We start from the raw sequence: 16,307 nt of genomic DNA on the forward strand, positions 1-16,307 counted from the left end.
ATTTACCTATCTTATCCTACATACATATATATAAAACAAAAGTGTATTTCCTCGTTCTCTTTATATATACATATATAGTTAAAACTAATAAAGTTGCATTTGACAGCATCCATATTTTTTATTACTTTAGGGAGGTCTTCCCTAAATTAATCTAGATGTGACACGAAATTTGTAGAAAATGTCATTACTTTTCAGAGCATCACTGACACTCTACTTCTTTAGTAAACATTACTGGTTACCTTCTGGACATGTACTATAGCTTTCTTCACAGCCATCAGAGCCCCATTATCATCTGTTCTCAGGACAAACTCTGCTTGACCTAACTCAGGTAGTCCTGCTGCCCCTGCCAGCGATTCATTTAGGAGAGGGTTGTAAATGGTTCTAGCCAAGAGATGTAATGAGAGGGCTATTTGGCAGCTTCTGGGAAATTCTCATCTCACTTCTAAGGAGACTTTAGAAAAACAGGCCCTTCCGGCCCCTGCGGTGGTCATTCTTGGATGTGGTACCTGGACCTGCAGTCATTCCGTGATGCTAGGAGACCTAGCCGTGAGGTGAAGCCAGTGCCGAGGGCAGCAGAATGGAGACAGGAAGAACGTCCAGATCCCCAGTTATGCTGCTGAGTCGGTGCCTAAACCTGAAACCACTCTACCTCTGTCACCTGTAGCTCAAAGCATCCTAAGTGATAAAATCTCCGCTTTCAAATATGTAACAAGTTCTTCTAAACCTTGGAAAATATTTCCTTATACATCTTAGGGAGAAAAGAACCTCAACTCATCCTTTTGAAAACTGCCATTCCCATAAATAAAAATCTACAAAATTTATATCCAAACATTTAAAAATCTTTAAACAAAAAAATTATATTAAGTTGGAGAGGTGAAACTCATTCCTGTACCCACCCACTACCCCACACATAAAGAGTAGGAATTTAATTTTTTAAAAAATATGATTTCATAGAGCCTTCCAATTTTTGGAAGTTTAAACAGATTTGAGTATGTAGAGCAAATCTCAAATTTATTAAGAAATTGTATGGCTGAATTTTTGAGTGTATTATTTTGAATTCAAACTGAATTTATCATAAAACAATGGCCAAGTTGCAAACTTGGTTTTAACCTTTTAATAAAATAGTTTTTAAATACTACTGGAGACTTACTGAGCTCTGAGTGCCTTAAGCTGTCCCAGACTCTGATTCCAAACACCCAACCTACTCAACTTCATCCTGGTAGTGAAGGAGCATGGACGGAGTAGAGAGGGAAGGGGTAGGTATGGGCAGCACAGAGAAAGGTCTCTAGCAGTTGGGACCATTTAAGTGGCCCTATCTTTTGTAACTCAAGTTTTCTAAAAGTGATTACTTTGCTCATTTTCTAATTTTAAGAAGTTCTCATATAGGAAGAACCAGGTTTATTATAAACTGAAGCAACAGCATCAGCATTTTTGCAGGGATTTCCTCCAGGTAATTCATTTGGTGGACTTTCGTGATGTAGTATTTTCTCCCTCCAGCTTCAGTCTCCTTTGACTCTTATCCTTTCTCAGCACTCATATTATAAATTATATTAAAAATATAACTAACAAAAATATCACAAGGCACATATTAATATTAAATGGGCTGTGGCCAAACTTGGCAGCCTTCCAAGTGGTCAGAATCCTCTTCCCTGATGTTACTAGAGGGTGGAAACTAATGATTCTTTACTGGCAATTCCCATCTTGCTTCTCTTTTTCTTGTTTCTTTCATCAGAAAGTTCCTCGCGGGGCCCGGTGAGTCATGCTAGTACCACTTGTCCTCTCATTCTTTCAACCCCAGCCATCATACACAGAGAACTGAACTATTATTTACTGCAATATTGACCACGTGTCGTAAATCATGAATATTTGGTTTTAACTTTTGAAAATAAATTATTTTGCTGCAAATAGTCAAAGTATACATTAATTTGACACAGTATTTTTAAAATTTGTTCTTCCTTGTTAAGAATTTTGTTGAACACATTTTTCTTAGGAGTAGTTCAAGGTCAACACAACATTCAGTTGCTAAGCATTCTAAATATTTATATTTCTTATGAGGCTCATCCTTCTAAAATATAGGAACTGAAAATCAAAGCTACCAGTTCATATACTTATGAACTGGTAAAAAATTTACTTATGTTTCAAAGATTATATAAATCCTTTTTGTAATTATAGATGTACTATATTTATACTATGGGCTTCCCCGATGGCTCAGCTGGAAAGAATCTGCCTGCAATGCAGGAGATGTAGGAGATGCAGGCTCAATCCCTAGGTTGGGAAGATTCCCTGGAGGAGGAAATTGCAACTCACTCCAGTTTTGCCTGAAAATCCCATGGACAAAGGAGCCTAGCAGGCTACAGTCCAAAGAGTTGGAAAGAGTTGGACATGACTGAGCAACCGAACACAAATATTTACACTATAATATTTGAAATTTCTGAAATAAAATCATTTTAAAAAGAAATATTGTTCTGGATATTTTACAAAGGCATTGTCTTATCATTTGTTTTCCAATATTTTCTTTCTCACTTATGTAATGCACAAGCACTCCAGAATTTCAGATACTCAATGGCACCCCACTCCAGTGCTCTCGCCTGGAGAATCCCATGGACGGAGGAGCCTGGTGGGCTGCAGTCCATGGGGTCGCGAAGAGTCGGACACGACTGAGCGACTTCACTTTCCCTTTTCACTTTCATGCATTGGAGAAGGAAATGGCAACCCGCTCCAGTGTTTTTGCCTGGAGAATCCCAGGGACGAGGGAGACTGGTGGGCTGCCGTCTATGGGGTTGCACAGAGTCAGACACAACTGAAGCGACAGCAGCAACAGCAACTGTCTTTTTGAATCTAACATTGATAGTTTCAAGAAACAACTTTAATGTTGTTTCTTCCGGACAGATAATAAATAGATGAAAAGAGAAAAATTTAGAGAATATTAAGTTACTACATTTGAATAAACAGGGAAACCTTTAATACTTTTCCCTGGATAGGTAAAGAAACATTTCATGTATTTAAAAACATGTATAGGTCCTTCAATATAAGACAGAAAAGTGAGAAAAATAGCAGTAGACCATACCCACACAACCAAATTACTGTCCTGAGCCACAGAGAATACATGAGGGTCTTTCTAAATTCTTGTAGGTTGTTCAATATTCACCATCTTACATGAGCTTTTCTTTGTAGTTGTCCATCTCAGTCACTGCCTTCTGAAGTTTTAGCCCAAGTGCTTCTACTTGACACTGTAAATCTGGAATGACATAATGTATTCTTCTGATTAGTACATTTTAAGTATCCATATATTTTTATAGGAAAAAAACACATTCTTCAAGAGTTTCCACTCAGCTCCTGAAGAATGATGCAGTTGTTTATTCCATTTCACTTGGATCACCATATGTAGCTCATCTGTACTCTGATACCCAGCAGAATTACTGGGTTTTGATAGACTCCATTTATTAGCCTCTTTCTTCCCCTAACATCATGCTAATTTTCAAACAGCTAATTGGCTAAATTTTGCTAATGTTTTCAAAGGCAATTTATGCTGCAGCACACATACGAATTTTTGATCATGTGACTCACTTCTGAAACACTTGACTGCCTGAGCTCACTCATGCGATCTGCAACTGAGAAGTATTGCTGAGGCCTCTCAGTAAGAACCGAAATAGATAAACCATGTGCAAGGCTTCTGGTAAAGAATCTGATAACTCTGGGTAGCATCTAATAGGCATTTTAATGACTTTCAAAGCCAAGAAAATACAAGCAGGAAATTGGCTTTCATAGAGTCTTGAACTGGGGAATTCAAGTAATGTTTGAAGAAGATTATTCAGGGAGCCACATCTCACATGTATGGATACAGAACTGAAATTAGAGCAGAAAGAACATATGGCTTGAATGATCTGAGTCCCACCAATAGCCTGTGTGTGGACTAAGGCCTGAACCCTACACTCAGTAACAGCCCTCATTGGTATTCTTTTTGGATATGAGGTGGAAACAAATTTACATGGGTGGACTAAAAGATTTCTATGAAGAAAATAATTTAAAACACTGGAATTTATAAAATTTCTGTTGCATCTATTCAGGTGTTTTAATCACGTATTTTAATAGTAAACTTTAAAATCTTTAAAGTTGTTCAGTCACCCAGTCATGTCCAACTCTTTGAGACCCCATGGACTACAGCACACCAGACCTCCCTGTCCCTCACCATCTTCCGAAGTTTGCCCAAGTTCATGTCCATTGCATCGGTGATGCCATCCAGCCATCTCATCCTCTGACATCCTCTTCTTCTTCTGCTTTCAGTCTTTCCCAGCATCAGGGACTTTTCCAGTGAGTCAGCTGTTCATATCAAGTGACCAAAATACTAGAGCTTCAGCTTCAGCATCAATCCTTCCCATGAGTATTTAGGTTTTTTTTTCCCCCCCTTCAGATTGACTGGTTTGATCTCCTTGCTGTCCAAGGGACTCTCAGGAGTCTTCTCCAGCTTGAAGGCATCAATTCTATGGTGCTCTGCCTTCTTTACGGTTCAACTCTCACAACCATATGTGACCACTGGGAAGACTATAGTCTTGACTATATGGACCTTTGTCGGCAGGGTAATGTCTCTGCTTTTCAGCACACTGTCTAGGCTTGTCATAGCTTTCCTGCTGAGATGCAGTTGTCTTCTGATTTCATGGCTGCAGTCACTATCCGCACTGATTTTAGAGCCCAAGAAGAAATGTCACTACTTCCTCCTTTTCCCTTATGTTTGCCACGGAGTAATGGGACCAGATACCATGATCTGAGTTGTTTTAATATTTAGTTTTAAGCTGGTTCTTTCACTCTCCTCCTTCACCCTCATCAAGAGGCTCTTTAGTTCCTCTTCACTTTCCCATTAGAGTGGTATCATCCACATATCTGAGGCTGTTGATGTTTCTCCTGCTTATCTTGAATCTAGCTTATGCATCTATACAAATATATAACATTCTATATGTATCTTTAATCTGCCTTCTTAACTTTGTTTTATGAAGATAAGCCAGTTCCTTAAATCAGAAAATAAATTCACTCTAAACAAATGTTTTAATTAGAATTCACTACATATTGGTGTAAATTTTTATATTTATTCAGCATGTTCACATATATTAATATTATCCCTCAAACTGCCACATAAATGCAAATAGCCCCATTTTTCAGGTAATGAAAAATGAGATCTCTGATTATCTTGCCTAGTATCTTACAGTGAGTAAATGCTTTAGCCAGCAGTCAAACTGACAGGATTTTAAACTTGGGTATGGGGATCTATTTGAGTACAGCTCCTTTAAATAAATAATTCAACATGGACTTGATAGATAGTATTCTGTGTGGTATATCTTTTCCACTTACCAAGTGATATCATTATATGAGGGAAAAGATAAAATAACATACACATAGAGAGTTTAGTTTTGAGTGTTATCTTTTGAAACAAGACAATCTCTAATGAATATGCATAATGTGTTACTTTATTATTAAAAACATGTGGGCTTACAGAGGGTTCTATTCATACAGACACAGCTAAAACATTTCTGCCCATCCTCTGAAGAATAAGGAGGGAAGCTGACATTTGTTGACGGTATACTGTTCCAGGTGCTGTGCAGGATGCTCTCTCCTACATCATTTAATTTATAGTCACAACTATCATGAAAAGCAGATATACATTTTATTTTTACCAGAAATTTCTAAGAATCAGAGTAATTAACTAACTTATAAAAAGTCACAGAGCTATTTAGAAGTGATCCTGTGATTCAACCGAGGTTGGCTTCATCCCAAAGTCTTAATCTTTCTCTCTTACATGAACTGTCAAAAATATAAAACTTCAAGGTGATACGACATTTGTCCATGAAAATGTGGTCAGTATGGCCATATATTTGTTTAGCATATCCTAGAATCTTTAAAGAGGTATATCTAAGGTAAATGAAAAATATTATCTATTACTACATAAAAGAGGTACTAAATTAGTGTAATGTCCAATTCCAAGAGGTGATTTAGATTTTAATAAGTTTAAAAGTTAATATAATTAATGAAAGTCATTAAGACAAATACAGTATCATTGTGACTGCCTACAGTACTGACGTGTCTGACTCTTTGTGACCCCATGGACTATAGCCTGTCAGGCTTCTCTGTCCATGGAATTCTCCAGGCAAGAATACTGGAGTGGGTTGCCATTCCCTTCTCCAGGAGATCTTCCTGACCCAGAGAATGAACACAGGTCTCCTGCATTTCAGGCAAATTCTTTACCATCTGAGACACCAGGGAAGTCCATTAAACATCCCTTGATGCTTTTGTCAGGATATAATCCTAAATGAGATGAAGCATGGATCTGAGTCCACATGATAAATTCTGTATTATTACTTCTAAATGCAGCTGTTGTTAAGAGGAAGAACTGATTATCTTAAAAATAAACTCCAAAGAATTGGTACCTGATATATGAATTTTATGCAGTTAATTCTCAATTACTTGATAATTGGTAGATAATTTAGCAGACGGTTAAAATGATAGCTAATTCAACACCCATTTTTATAGTATTAAAAAGTATTCTTAGGATCACATTTAAATACACTTGTGCATCAAAGTTCTAGAACTTACTAGATTTAAAGGAAAATAAGTGACACAATCATGACTCAAATCAAGAAAGGAAAAGCTATTATGCTTTCCAATATTCTTCTCTCTACACATCCACCTACATTTCCCTTTCTCCCTATTTCAAGATAAACATAGATTATCTCAGTCTTTAAATCACAGTACCCAAAGAGCAGGGAGGCTAGTTCCTTCAGATTATTCACTAGGTATTTACAGCACCTCTGAGTTAAAACAGAGAAAGCAAATAAATGTTTTATTACTTTAAAACACAGAAACCACTAGAGGCTGTCAGGTAGAAATATAAGTAATGTCAACGAATAAATCATTTTACTTAAGGAGAGAAGATACCACATATAATCAAGAAAAAAAGATTCATTATGAATAATCTATAATGTAAGCAGCCACCAGTATATACTTAGGAGTTGGTTAATACATTTTCATAGCTTTTTTAAAAACTTGGTTAAATTTTTTATAATAAACAAGCAATAAGAATTATTTCAAAAATACAAAGAACATATCTTTACTGTTCTGAATGAGGTGTATGCATCCTATTGGTTTATTGTTGGTTCTGATAGATCAGTGGGGTCTTTTTGTTTCTGGAAGCAGAGTGCCCAGTCCTGTCCTTAATAAATAAAGGCACCCAGTTAGGCTTAGCAGCAGAGAGATTAAGCCACCTGCATAAGACAGCTCCTTTAGTCCTTGAGATAAGGAGTTCTTAAATAGGTGTATTGTTCTGTGTAGTTCTTCTCTATAGTCAAATAAACTCAACTTCAATTTTCTGTCATTCAGCATGACGTTGGATTATGAGGCAAAAGGCCCTGAATGCTTACAAAAAGAAAGGAAGCATTGGCTTTAAACACCATGCAGATGTAAGGCAGAACCCATGGAAACAATCCAAAATTTACAACAGCAAATTCTACTCTAAGGTGACTGTGTTCTTTGCAAATATTAAATAAGAAGCAAATGATTTAAAATGAACAGGACAAAAAGGAGCTTTTAGCCACTCTTCATACAAAGACAGTAGCTTGCTAGATAGCATTACACAGGCATCAGATCTGGGGTAATTAGTTATTTAAGAGAATCCTGTTATTCAAAAAGGTTTCTAGAATCTACAAATACAAAAGGCACTCATAGTTAGCTATTTTATAGCAGGATATAAAACTTTATAGTCATTTGGAGAGTATATTAAGTAAGTATAATGTTTGAGAAAACAATAAACAAAACCTTTATAGTGGAGAGATATTTCAAGCTTAAAACTTTCTGGATAAAGAAAATATACACAAAAGAAATTTAAAATCTGATTCAAAGTACAATATGAAGGAAAATGATTCCAGGTTCAAGCAGAACCAGGTTCTTCAGAATGGAAGAACAGACAGGAGAGCTGGCACCCACAGATCCAGATCTAGGAGAATTTTTTAAAATGAAAATGTGAAAGCTATATATATAGTTTGTTTGTTTAAGTGGTAGAGACAATTGAAAAAAAGGAAATATAAAAACTCACCACTCTGAATATACTCCTAAGACAGAATAACAGAGAGGTGGAGTGCATGAATGCTAAGGCCACCTGCCTAACTTCAAATCCTGGCTCTGCTCCTTGTAAGCTAAATGACTTCAGGTATTTTAGTTTCCTGATCTATAAAATGGTTATTACAGCATATGATTGTTCTGGGAACTATGTGACTTCATATAGGTAAAGAGGAGATGAGTGCCAGGCACATAGTGGGCACCACATAACTACTGATTATCATCACGGGGAGTGGTGGTAAGGCCACACACTGCCCTCTACTTCTGCTCTGAATCTCATCACTTCTTAACCTGTGAACCTTGTCCTACAGTTGGACCTGGTGTCATCAATGGTTATCTTTCTACAGGGAAGGGTAAATATGAAGGTTTTAACTATATACTTAAAAAATAATCTACAGAGTTAACTCTGACAAATTGTTAAAACTTGTAAAATACAGGTGATGAATTCACACTTGTTATATTATTCACTGTATTTGTTGGTGTTTGACATATTTTGTAGATTTATTGTTTAGGGAGAGGTCTTACTTGTACAGGTCAAGCATAGCATGTTCTGTACTAAGGAGTCTAATTAACTCAGTTCTGTGTGTCCAAGGTACAAAAGAACACAAGATGGCTAGAACTTAGTGGGGGTGTGGGATGAGGTTGAAACCAAAAGCAACTGGTTTTGTGGATAGGGAGGTTTGGTTCACTGGTTTGGTGAATAGGGAGGAGAGAAATTCAATTGCAGTTGAAGGGGATATGGTAACAAGAAAATATTTTTTATTTTGCTTTTAAGATATTGGGACATTTATTTGCATTTAATTAGAGGGTACCTACGCTTATGAATTTAACATTTGCCTTCTAATCTGTACTTAATGTGTGAAAAATAGTACTTTTTGCAGGTATTTTAAAAAACTACACTAATGATGTGAAGCTATAAATTTCATCTTAATTCTTATCGGTTTTGCTACATTTTCAGACCTATTGAGGTAGCTATACACAGATAAGATTAATTCATTTTTGACTGATATATAACATTTAATTGTGTGCATGTACCAAATTTTACTGATCTAGTCCAATAGTGATGAAATCTAAGTTGCTTGCCCAGTACTGAAAGTTGCTCAGTCATGTCTGACTCTTTGTGACCCCATGGACTATACAGTCCATGGAATTCTCTGGGCCAGAATCCTGGAGTCGGTAGCCTTTCCCTTCCCCAAGGGATCTTCCCAACCCAGGGGTCAAGCCCAGGTCTCCCACATTGCAGGTGGATTCTTTACCAGCTGAGCCACAAGGGAAGACCAGTATGTCACAACAAATAATCCTGCAACAAAAGCTTCTTACTGGAGATGGGAATGAGATGGCAGAGCACAAGGACCCTGATGCTCGGGCAGGAGCAGAACCAGTTCCACAGTGGCAACTACAATCACAGCATGCCTTTGAGAACACACACTTGGGAAGGAGTAGGACTAGTTCAGTAGTGTGACTTGACCCTGCTACGCCCAACCAAGCCTCTAACCAAGGCGTGCATACCAGGGGAAAAGTGGAACCAGCTCAGAAGTTCAGGCTGAACCCCTCAGCTGTGCCCTCAACTAAACTGGAGACTGCCATCCGAGGAGGGAGAAGCTGAATACCCTTGGGGCTTGTGTTCTAGTCCATTAGGCCCTGGCCCTGCCCCCATAGGATGCTGACTTCCATGGGGCCTAGGAAGAGCCCTGGCTCAACCTGGTTCCAGTCCTATCCCCTCCAAATCCAGCATGATCTCCCACCATGGTGGAAGCTGCCAATACACCCTGGGGCAAGATCTGGACTGTGCTCATTTCAGACCTGGCCCTCCTAGCAAAGCCACTGGGCACATGCAACTGCATAGGGACACTCGCACATGACAACATGCCTTCAAGATCAGGAGAGGTAAGTGGTTCACCTAATTTCATAAAGGAAAACGGAGCAATTTAAACAGGACGAGAAGACAGAGGAATATGTTTCAAATGAAAGAACAAGATAAAAACCCCTAAAAAACCCTAATAAAACAGAGATAATTACCCGATAAAGGTTCAAAGCAATAGTAATTAGAGTGCTAACTGAACTTCAGAAAAAAATAGACGAACATAGTGAGAACTTCAACAAAGAACTAGAAAATATGACAACCTGTCAGAGCTGAAGAATATGATAACTAAAATGAAAAAATACTAGAAGGAAATTACAGCAAAATTATGGGATATAGACTGCATAAGTAGTCTGAAAGATAGAACAGTGGAAATCACCCATTCAGAACAGCAGAAAGAAAAAGACATTTTAAAAAACGAGAATAGTTTAAGAGACCTTGGACAATATCAAGTGTACTAACATTTGCATTATGGGGGGTCACAGAAGGAGAAGAGAGAGAGAAAGAGAGACAATGTATTTATTGAAATTACAGTTGAAAACATCTCTAACCCGAAGAAGGAAATAGATATCCAAGTACAAAGAGCACAGAGAACCGGAACAAGATGAATCCATGTGCCAGACACTACATTCTAAGTGTATTACACCTCATTTAATCTTCCCAATGTAAACTAACTAGAACATAAGTTCCATGAGGGCAGGAACCTTATCTTTTATACTCACAGTGCCAGAAACAAAGAAGGTGCTCAAAAAATTACTGTTGAAAGAATGAAATTTTGGAGATATTAGAAATAAGAATTCCAGCAAATAAGACTTTAAAATTATGTATCTAAGATTAAAGTGGATGGAACTGAAAGAGTCATCAGTTTTCACCAGTAATACCTAATATGTATCTTGGCACTAAAGTGTAATTTCCTTATAAATATGTTATTTTATTTCAATAGACTCTTTCTGACTACCTATCAATAAGATATATTTCCTTGTCCTTAGAGAAATCATAATCAAATGCCTCATTTTCCTTCATGAATGATAAATTATGTTTTAAATGACAAATCAGTAACTCCTTTAAACTTGAAACTGTTTTATTTTCCTACCATTTTAAGTGACTTTATTGAGTTAGATTTTCAGTTAATTATGTGGCTGAAATTGTGGGATTTCTGATCAGATGTAACTGATATGAATGAACACAATCAGTATGCTGCATTTAGATATCATATATATATATAATTGTACCACAGTTTGAGCATAGAGTGTCACAAAAGTAGTATTTCACTTAATTTTTTTTTAATGAGCATTAACAAAGAAAACCTTTACAGATGTAAGAATGTATACCAATAATAAAAGAAAGTTCTTTAATGAGTATTCAACTATATCAATTGCACATTAACATCTTTTAATTTAAGCAAATATTTTATAAAGCTCAGATGGTGAATACAGCCACTTGGAAAGTTCATTTTAGAGGCTGTATTTCAGAGGTTTGTTTCACATCTATTTTGAAACAGTATACTTGAAGTACATTAACATTTTCTGCATAATTCCAGAAGGGACTGAAATAACATTTGGAGATTTTTATAAATCAGATGATAGAACAGGTGTGGCTTTTCAGCTAAAAAGTTATAATTTGGTCCAGAAGCAGTTATATTAAAATCAGAAAACTATTTATCTGGGTGTGTGTGGGAGAGAGTAGATGAAATCAAGTTTGGGAGATAATCAAATATTTAAAATTTGGAAATAATTTTACTCTAATACTAAGGATCAAGAATTTGCTTCAGAATGAAAAAAAAAAATAGCTTATAAACCTCCACTATACTTTTATTCTGAAGACTAGTCAAATATAAAGATAACTGTCATTAGTAGGGGCTTATAAAATATAACAAATCATGGAAGGAGTCTTTAATTCTATTTTTTACCCTGGTTAAATCATTTAACCACTCTTTATCAACTGGCAATCCTCATGATAGGAACTTGTGAATACAACAGGACACTATTAGGTTTTCTGATAAATTTGTATAAATAAATCGACAAAATTATATCTCATTATTTTATGTATTATACATTTTATATATGTCAGTCCAGTTCAGTTCAGTCACTCAGTCGTGTCCGACTCTTTGCAACCCTGTGAATTGCAGTATGCCAGGCCTCCCTGTCCATCACCAACTCCCGGAGTTTACTCAAACTCATGTCCATCGAGTCGGTGATGCCATCCAGTCATCTCATCCTCTGTCGTCCCCTTCTTCTCCTGCCCTCAATCTTTCCCAGCATCAGGGTCTTTTCAAATGAGTCAATTCTTTGTATCAGGTGGCCAACGTATTGGAGTTTCAGCTTCAACATCAGTCCTTCCAATGAACACCCAGGACTGATCTCCTTTAGGATGGACTAGTTAGATCTCCTTGCAGTCCAAGGGACTCAAGAGTCTTCTCCAACACCACAGTTCAAAAGCATCAATTCTTCGGCACTCAGCTTTCTTCACAGTCCAACTGTCACATTCATACATGACTACTGGAAAAACCATAGCCTTGACTAGACGGACCTTTGTTGGCAAAGTAATGTCTCTGCTTTTTATATGCTATCTAGGTTGGTCATAACTTTCCTTCCAAGGAGTAAGCATCTTTTAATTTCATGGCTGCAGTCACCATCTGCAGTGATTTTGGAGCCCCCCAAAATAAAGTCAGCCACTGTTTCCACTGTCTCCCCATCTATTTCCCATGAGGTGAAGGGACCAGATGCCATGATCTTAGTTTTAAGAATGTTGAGCTTTAAGCCAACTTTTTCACTCTCCTCTTTCACTTTCATCAAGAGGCTTTTTAGTTCCTCTTCACTTTCTGCCATAAGGGTGGTGTCATCTGCATATCTGAGGTTATTGATATTTCTCCCAGCAATCTTGATTCCAGCTTGAGCTTCTTCCAGCCCAGTGTTTCTCATGATGTACTCTGCATTGAAGTTAAATAAGCAGGGTGACAATATACAGCCTTGATGTACTCCTTTTCCTATTTGCAACCAGTCTGTTGTTCCACATCCAGTTCTAACTGTTGCTTCCTGACCTGCATACAGGTTTCTCAAGAGCCAGGTCAGGTGGTCTGGTATTCCCATCTCTTTCAGAATTTTCCACAGTTTATTGTGATCCACACAGTCAAAGCTTTGGCATAGTCACTAAAGCAGAAATAGATGTTTTTCTGGAACTCTCTTGCTTTTTCAATGATCCAGGGGATATTGGCAATTTGATCTCTGGTTCCTCTACCTTTTCTAAAACCAGCCTGAACATCTGGAAGTTCTCAGTTCAGGTATTGCTGAAGCCTGGCTTGGAGAATTTTGAGCATTACTTTACTAGCGTGTAAGATGAGTGCAATTGTGTGGTAGTTTGAGCATTCCTTGCCATTACCTTTCTTTGGGATTGGAATGAACACAGTTAAAAAACAAAGTAATAAGCTGAAAGGGAGATTCAAAAAATTATACAGGGTGCAGGACAGGAAGTGCATCATGTGAAACACTGGACTAGATGAAGCACAAGCTGGAATCAAGACTGCCAGGAGAAATATCAATAACCTCAGATATGCAGATGATACCAGCCTTGTGGCAGAAAGTGAAGAGGAACTGTCTAGTGGTTTTCCCTACTTTCTTCAGTTTAAGTCTGAATTTGGCAATAAGGAGTTCATGATCTGAGCCACAGTCAGCTCCCGGTCTTGTTTTTGCTGACTGTATACAGCTTTTCCATCTTTGGCTGTAAAGAATATAATCAATCTGATTTCGGTGTTGACATGAATATATACATATTTATATATTATTTTGTATATGAGACAATGAGATTTTTCAAGGCAAATATATTAGTAACAGATATGGATAGACTAGAGTGAAGTAAGCAGAAGGACAGGGACTTATATTGAACAGAATATTAGCCGAAAACATTTACAGGATAAAAAACAAGAAGACAGGGTTGTTAATAAAGTAAATGGAATCTGTGTGTGTGTGTGTTAGTTGCTTAGTCGTATCCGACTCTTTGCAGCCCCACAGACTGCAGCCCACCAGGCCCCTCCGTCCATGGGATTCTCCAGGCAGGAACACTGGAGTGGGTTGCCATTTCCTTCTCCAAAAGAAACTATAGAACGAAAGAAAGTGAAGTCACTCAGTCATGTCCGACTCTTTGCAACCCCATGGACTGTAGCCTACCAGGCTCTTCCATTCATGGAACTTTCCAGGCAAGAGTACTGGAGTGGGTTGCCATTTCTTTCTCCTAAATGGAATCTAGAGAAGTTTAAATCTAAAAATATTTAAGAAATTTTCAAATAAAGTCACATAACAATATAAACATCAACCTTCTTTCATCAGTTGGTGCGTTTTCCGATCAGAATGCTTGGAGAGAGTCCTCTGTGCAGCACTGGTTCTGTGCAAACTGGGAAGGAGATGGAGCACATCCTCCGGGAAGCAGATGGAGCACATCCTCCAGGAAGGAGATGGAGCGCGTCCTCAGGCTCACAGGGCACTGATTCTCTTTGCTGTGCAATTTTTCCTCATCCTGCCGGGATGGCAGTAAAATAGGCACAGGGCAAGAACTTCTTCAAAAGAGTCTTTCATGCTACAAAACTAATTGGTACTAACTGCATTTAAAAATTCTACCCCACAATTATGTAACTTAAAGGTAAGAAACACAAAACCAAAACATTTTATAATTTCAAAAATGAAGCAAGGGAAGGCAACACTAACGTACATGTGAAAAGACTTAGGTATGGTGCTATTTATCACAATACATTTTAACAGAAAAAAGTGAAACAACTGTCCAAAAATAAGATATGATTAAAAATTATGATTCATCCCATGTCAGAATATTTTTGACATGGAAAGATTTCATAATAGAAGAAATTGAGAGCTATTGAAGGTTATAAAACTCTATTATTCCATTCATAAAAATTTACATATTTAAAACATTTAATCTAGGAAGCTATACATCAAATGCTTATGATACTATGCAAATATTGGAATTTCCTGATCAATAGTGAATATGGATTATTTTGGTAAAAGAGAAAAAAGAATCCTATTAAAGTAGCCTAGCACTGAACCACATAATACCTATGCCCATCTTATAACCTATTTCACAAGCTATTGATCATCTGTGTACTCCACCACAGGTGTCTACTATTCTTGGGACCTCTTCTGCCTTCCCCTTACAGAAACTTGTTTTTACTACGAGTACTGGAAGTAGCCTGATAAAGTAGCTTTCTCTGAAGTATAAATTAATGATAAGAATGTGTGGCGGAATTCAAAGGTTAAGAGTCCAAATTTTGGCAGCGTAGTTCTGGACTTGGGTCCCAATTCTGCTGATTAGTGGCTGTGTTGTCTTGGGTGAATGACTTAGTCACTTTACACCCTAGTAATCTCATTTGTACACTGGAGAGGATAAAAAAAAGTGCTTCACCCAGGAGGATGATAATAAGAGGGTACACAGGGGCTTCATTGTGTTTGACATGTAGTTAATGCTTAGTTAGTAGGAAGGAGATGCTGGTAAGACATGAGACATTGAATATGGGTTGGGAAGGGGGGTGGATCGTTTATTTTTCACTCAGATAGTGTCAGTAATACTCATGCTACTGGCCCATAATGTGGATGATTTGTAAATGTCTATGAGCAGCAGGTATGCTGTATACCTGGGTAAAAGAGTACTGTGTGTGAAAGAGTGACTGGCTGTAAGTGTTGTCATGAGTATGTCCATGTGGGTATTAGGGACAGGGCGGAGGATAGTTCCCTCCTCTCACTGCTCAGATGGAGCTTCCTTGAAAATGCATCATGCTTAGCATAGAAGCCATGTATAACACAGAAGATCTGTTCCTAATCAAGCCTAGACTTAATGATACAGGTGTTAATTAATAATGCTGAACGACCAAATTAATAGATGATTAGTGACTGAATGGGCAGAAGATTACTTAGGTTAGGGAGGAGAGGAAAGAGGATTGCATCACCTTATGCCACAAGTACAGAATTGAAGAAAGAATAAATGGGGGCAAGGAGTGGCTAAGATAGCAGAGAAGGACCCTGAGCTCACCTCCCACCCATGGGCACATCAAAATTACCACTGTTTGCAGCAAAACTATCTGTAAAAATGACTTAAAGACTAACAAAAGATTTTCCATAACTAAAGACATACAGGAACTATGATAAGACAAATAGGAGGGGCAGAGACACAAAATAGTCAAGAGCCACACCCTTAGGTAGGTGATCCATAAATAAGGGGATAAAAACAATTGCAGAATTTTTCCCCAAGGAACAAGAGGTCTAAGACACAAATGAGGCTCCCCAGCATGGGAGTGCTACACCAGGAAGACAAGTCCCCAGAACATCTGACAATGGAGGCTGGCAGG

General features: G+C 37.7%; 1 protein-coding gene across 5 annotated transcripts in view; it reads right to left on the reverse strand.

The window, feature by feature from the left end:
* LEKR1 (leucine, glutamate and lysine rich 1) overlaps positions 1 to 16,307 on the reverse strand; it is a 202,074-nt gene that overhangs the window by 74,028 nt on the left and 111,739 nt on the right. For all 5 annotated transcript variants that reach the window (XM_070466525.1, XM_070466528.1, XM_070466526.1 and 2 more), the window contains one exon: positions 3,157 to 3,238. In XM_070466525.1, the coding sequence (XP_070322626.1) occupies positions 3,157 to 3,238 (82 nt within the window). The remainder of the gene's footprint in view (positions 1 to 3,156; positions 3,239 to 16,307) is intronic.

The sequence above is a fragment of the Odocoileus virginianus genome, chromosome 4, assembly GCF_023699985.2.
Source record: "Odocoileus virginianus isolate 20LAN1187 ecotype Illinois chromosome 4, Ovbor_1.2, whole genome shotgun sequence".
In the NCBI taxonomy this organism is placed as follows: domain Eukaryota; kingdom Metazoa; phylum Chordata; class Mammalia; order Artiodactyla; family Cervidae; genus Odocoileus; species Odocoileus virginianus.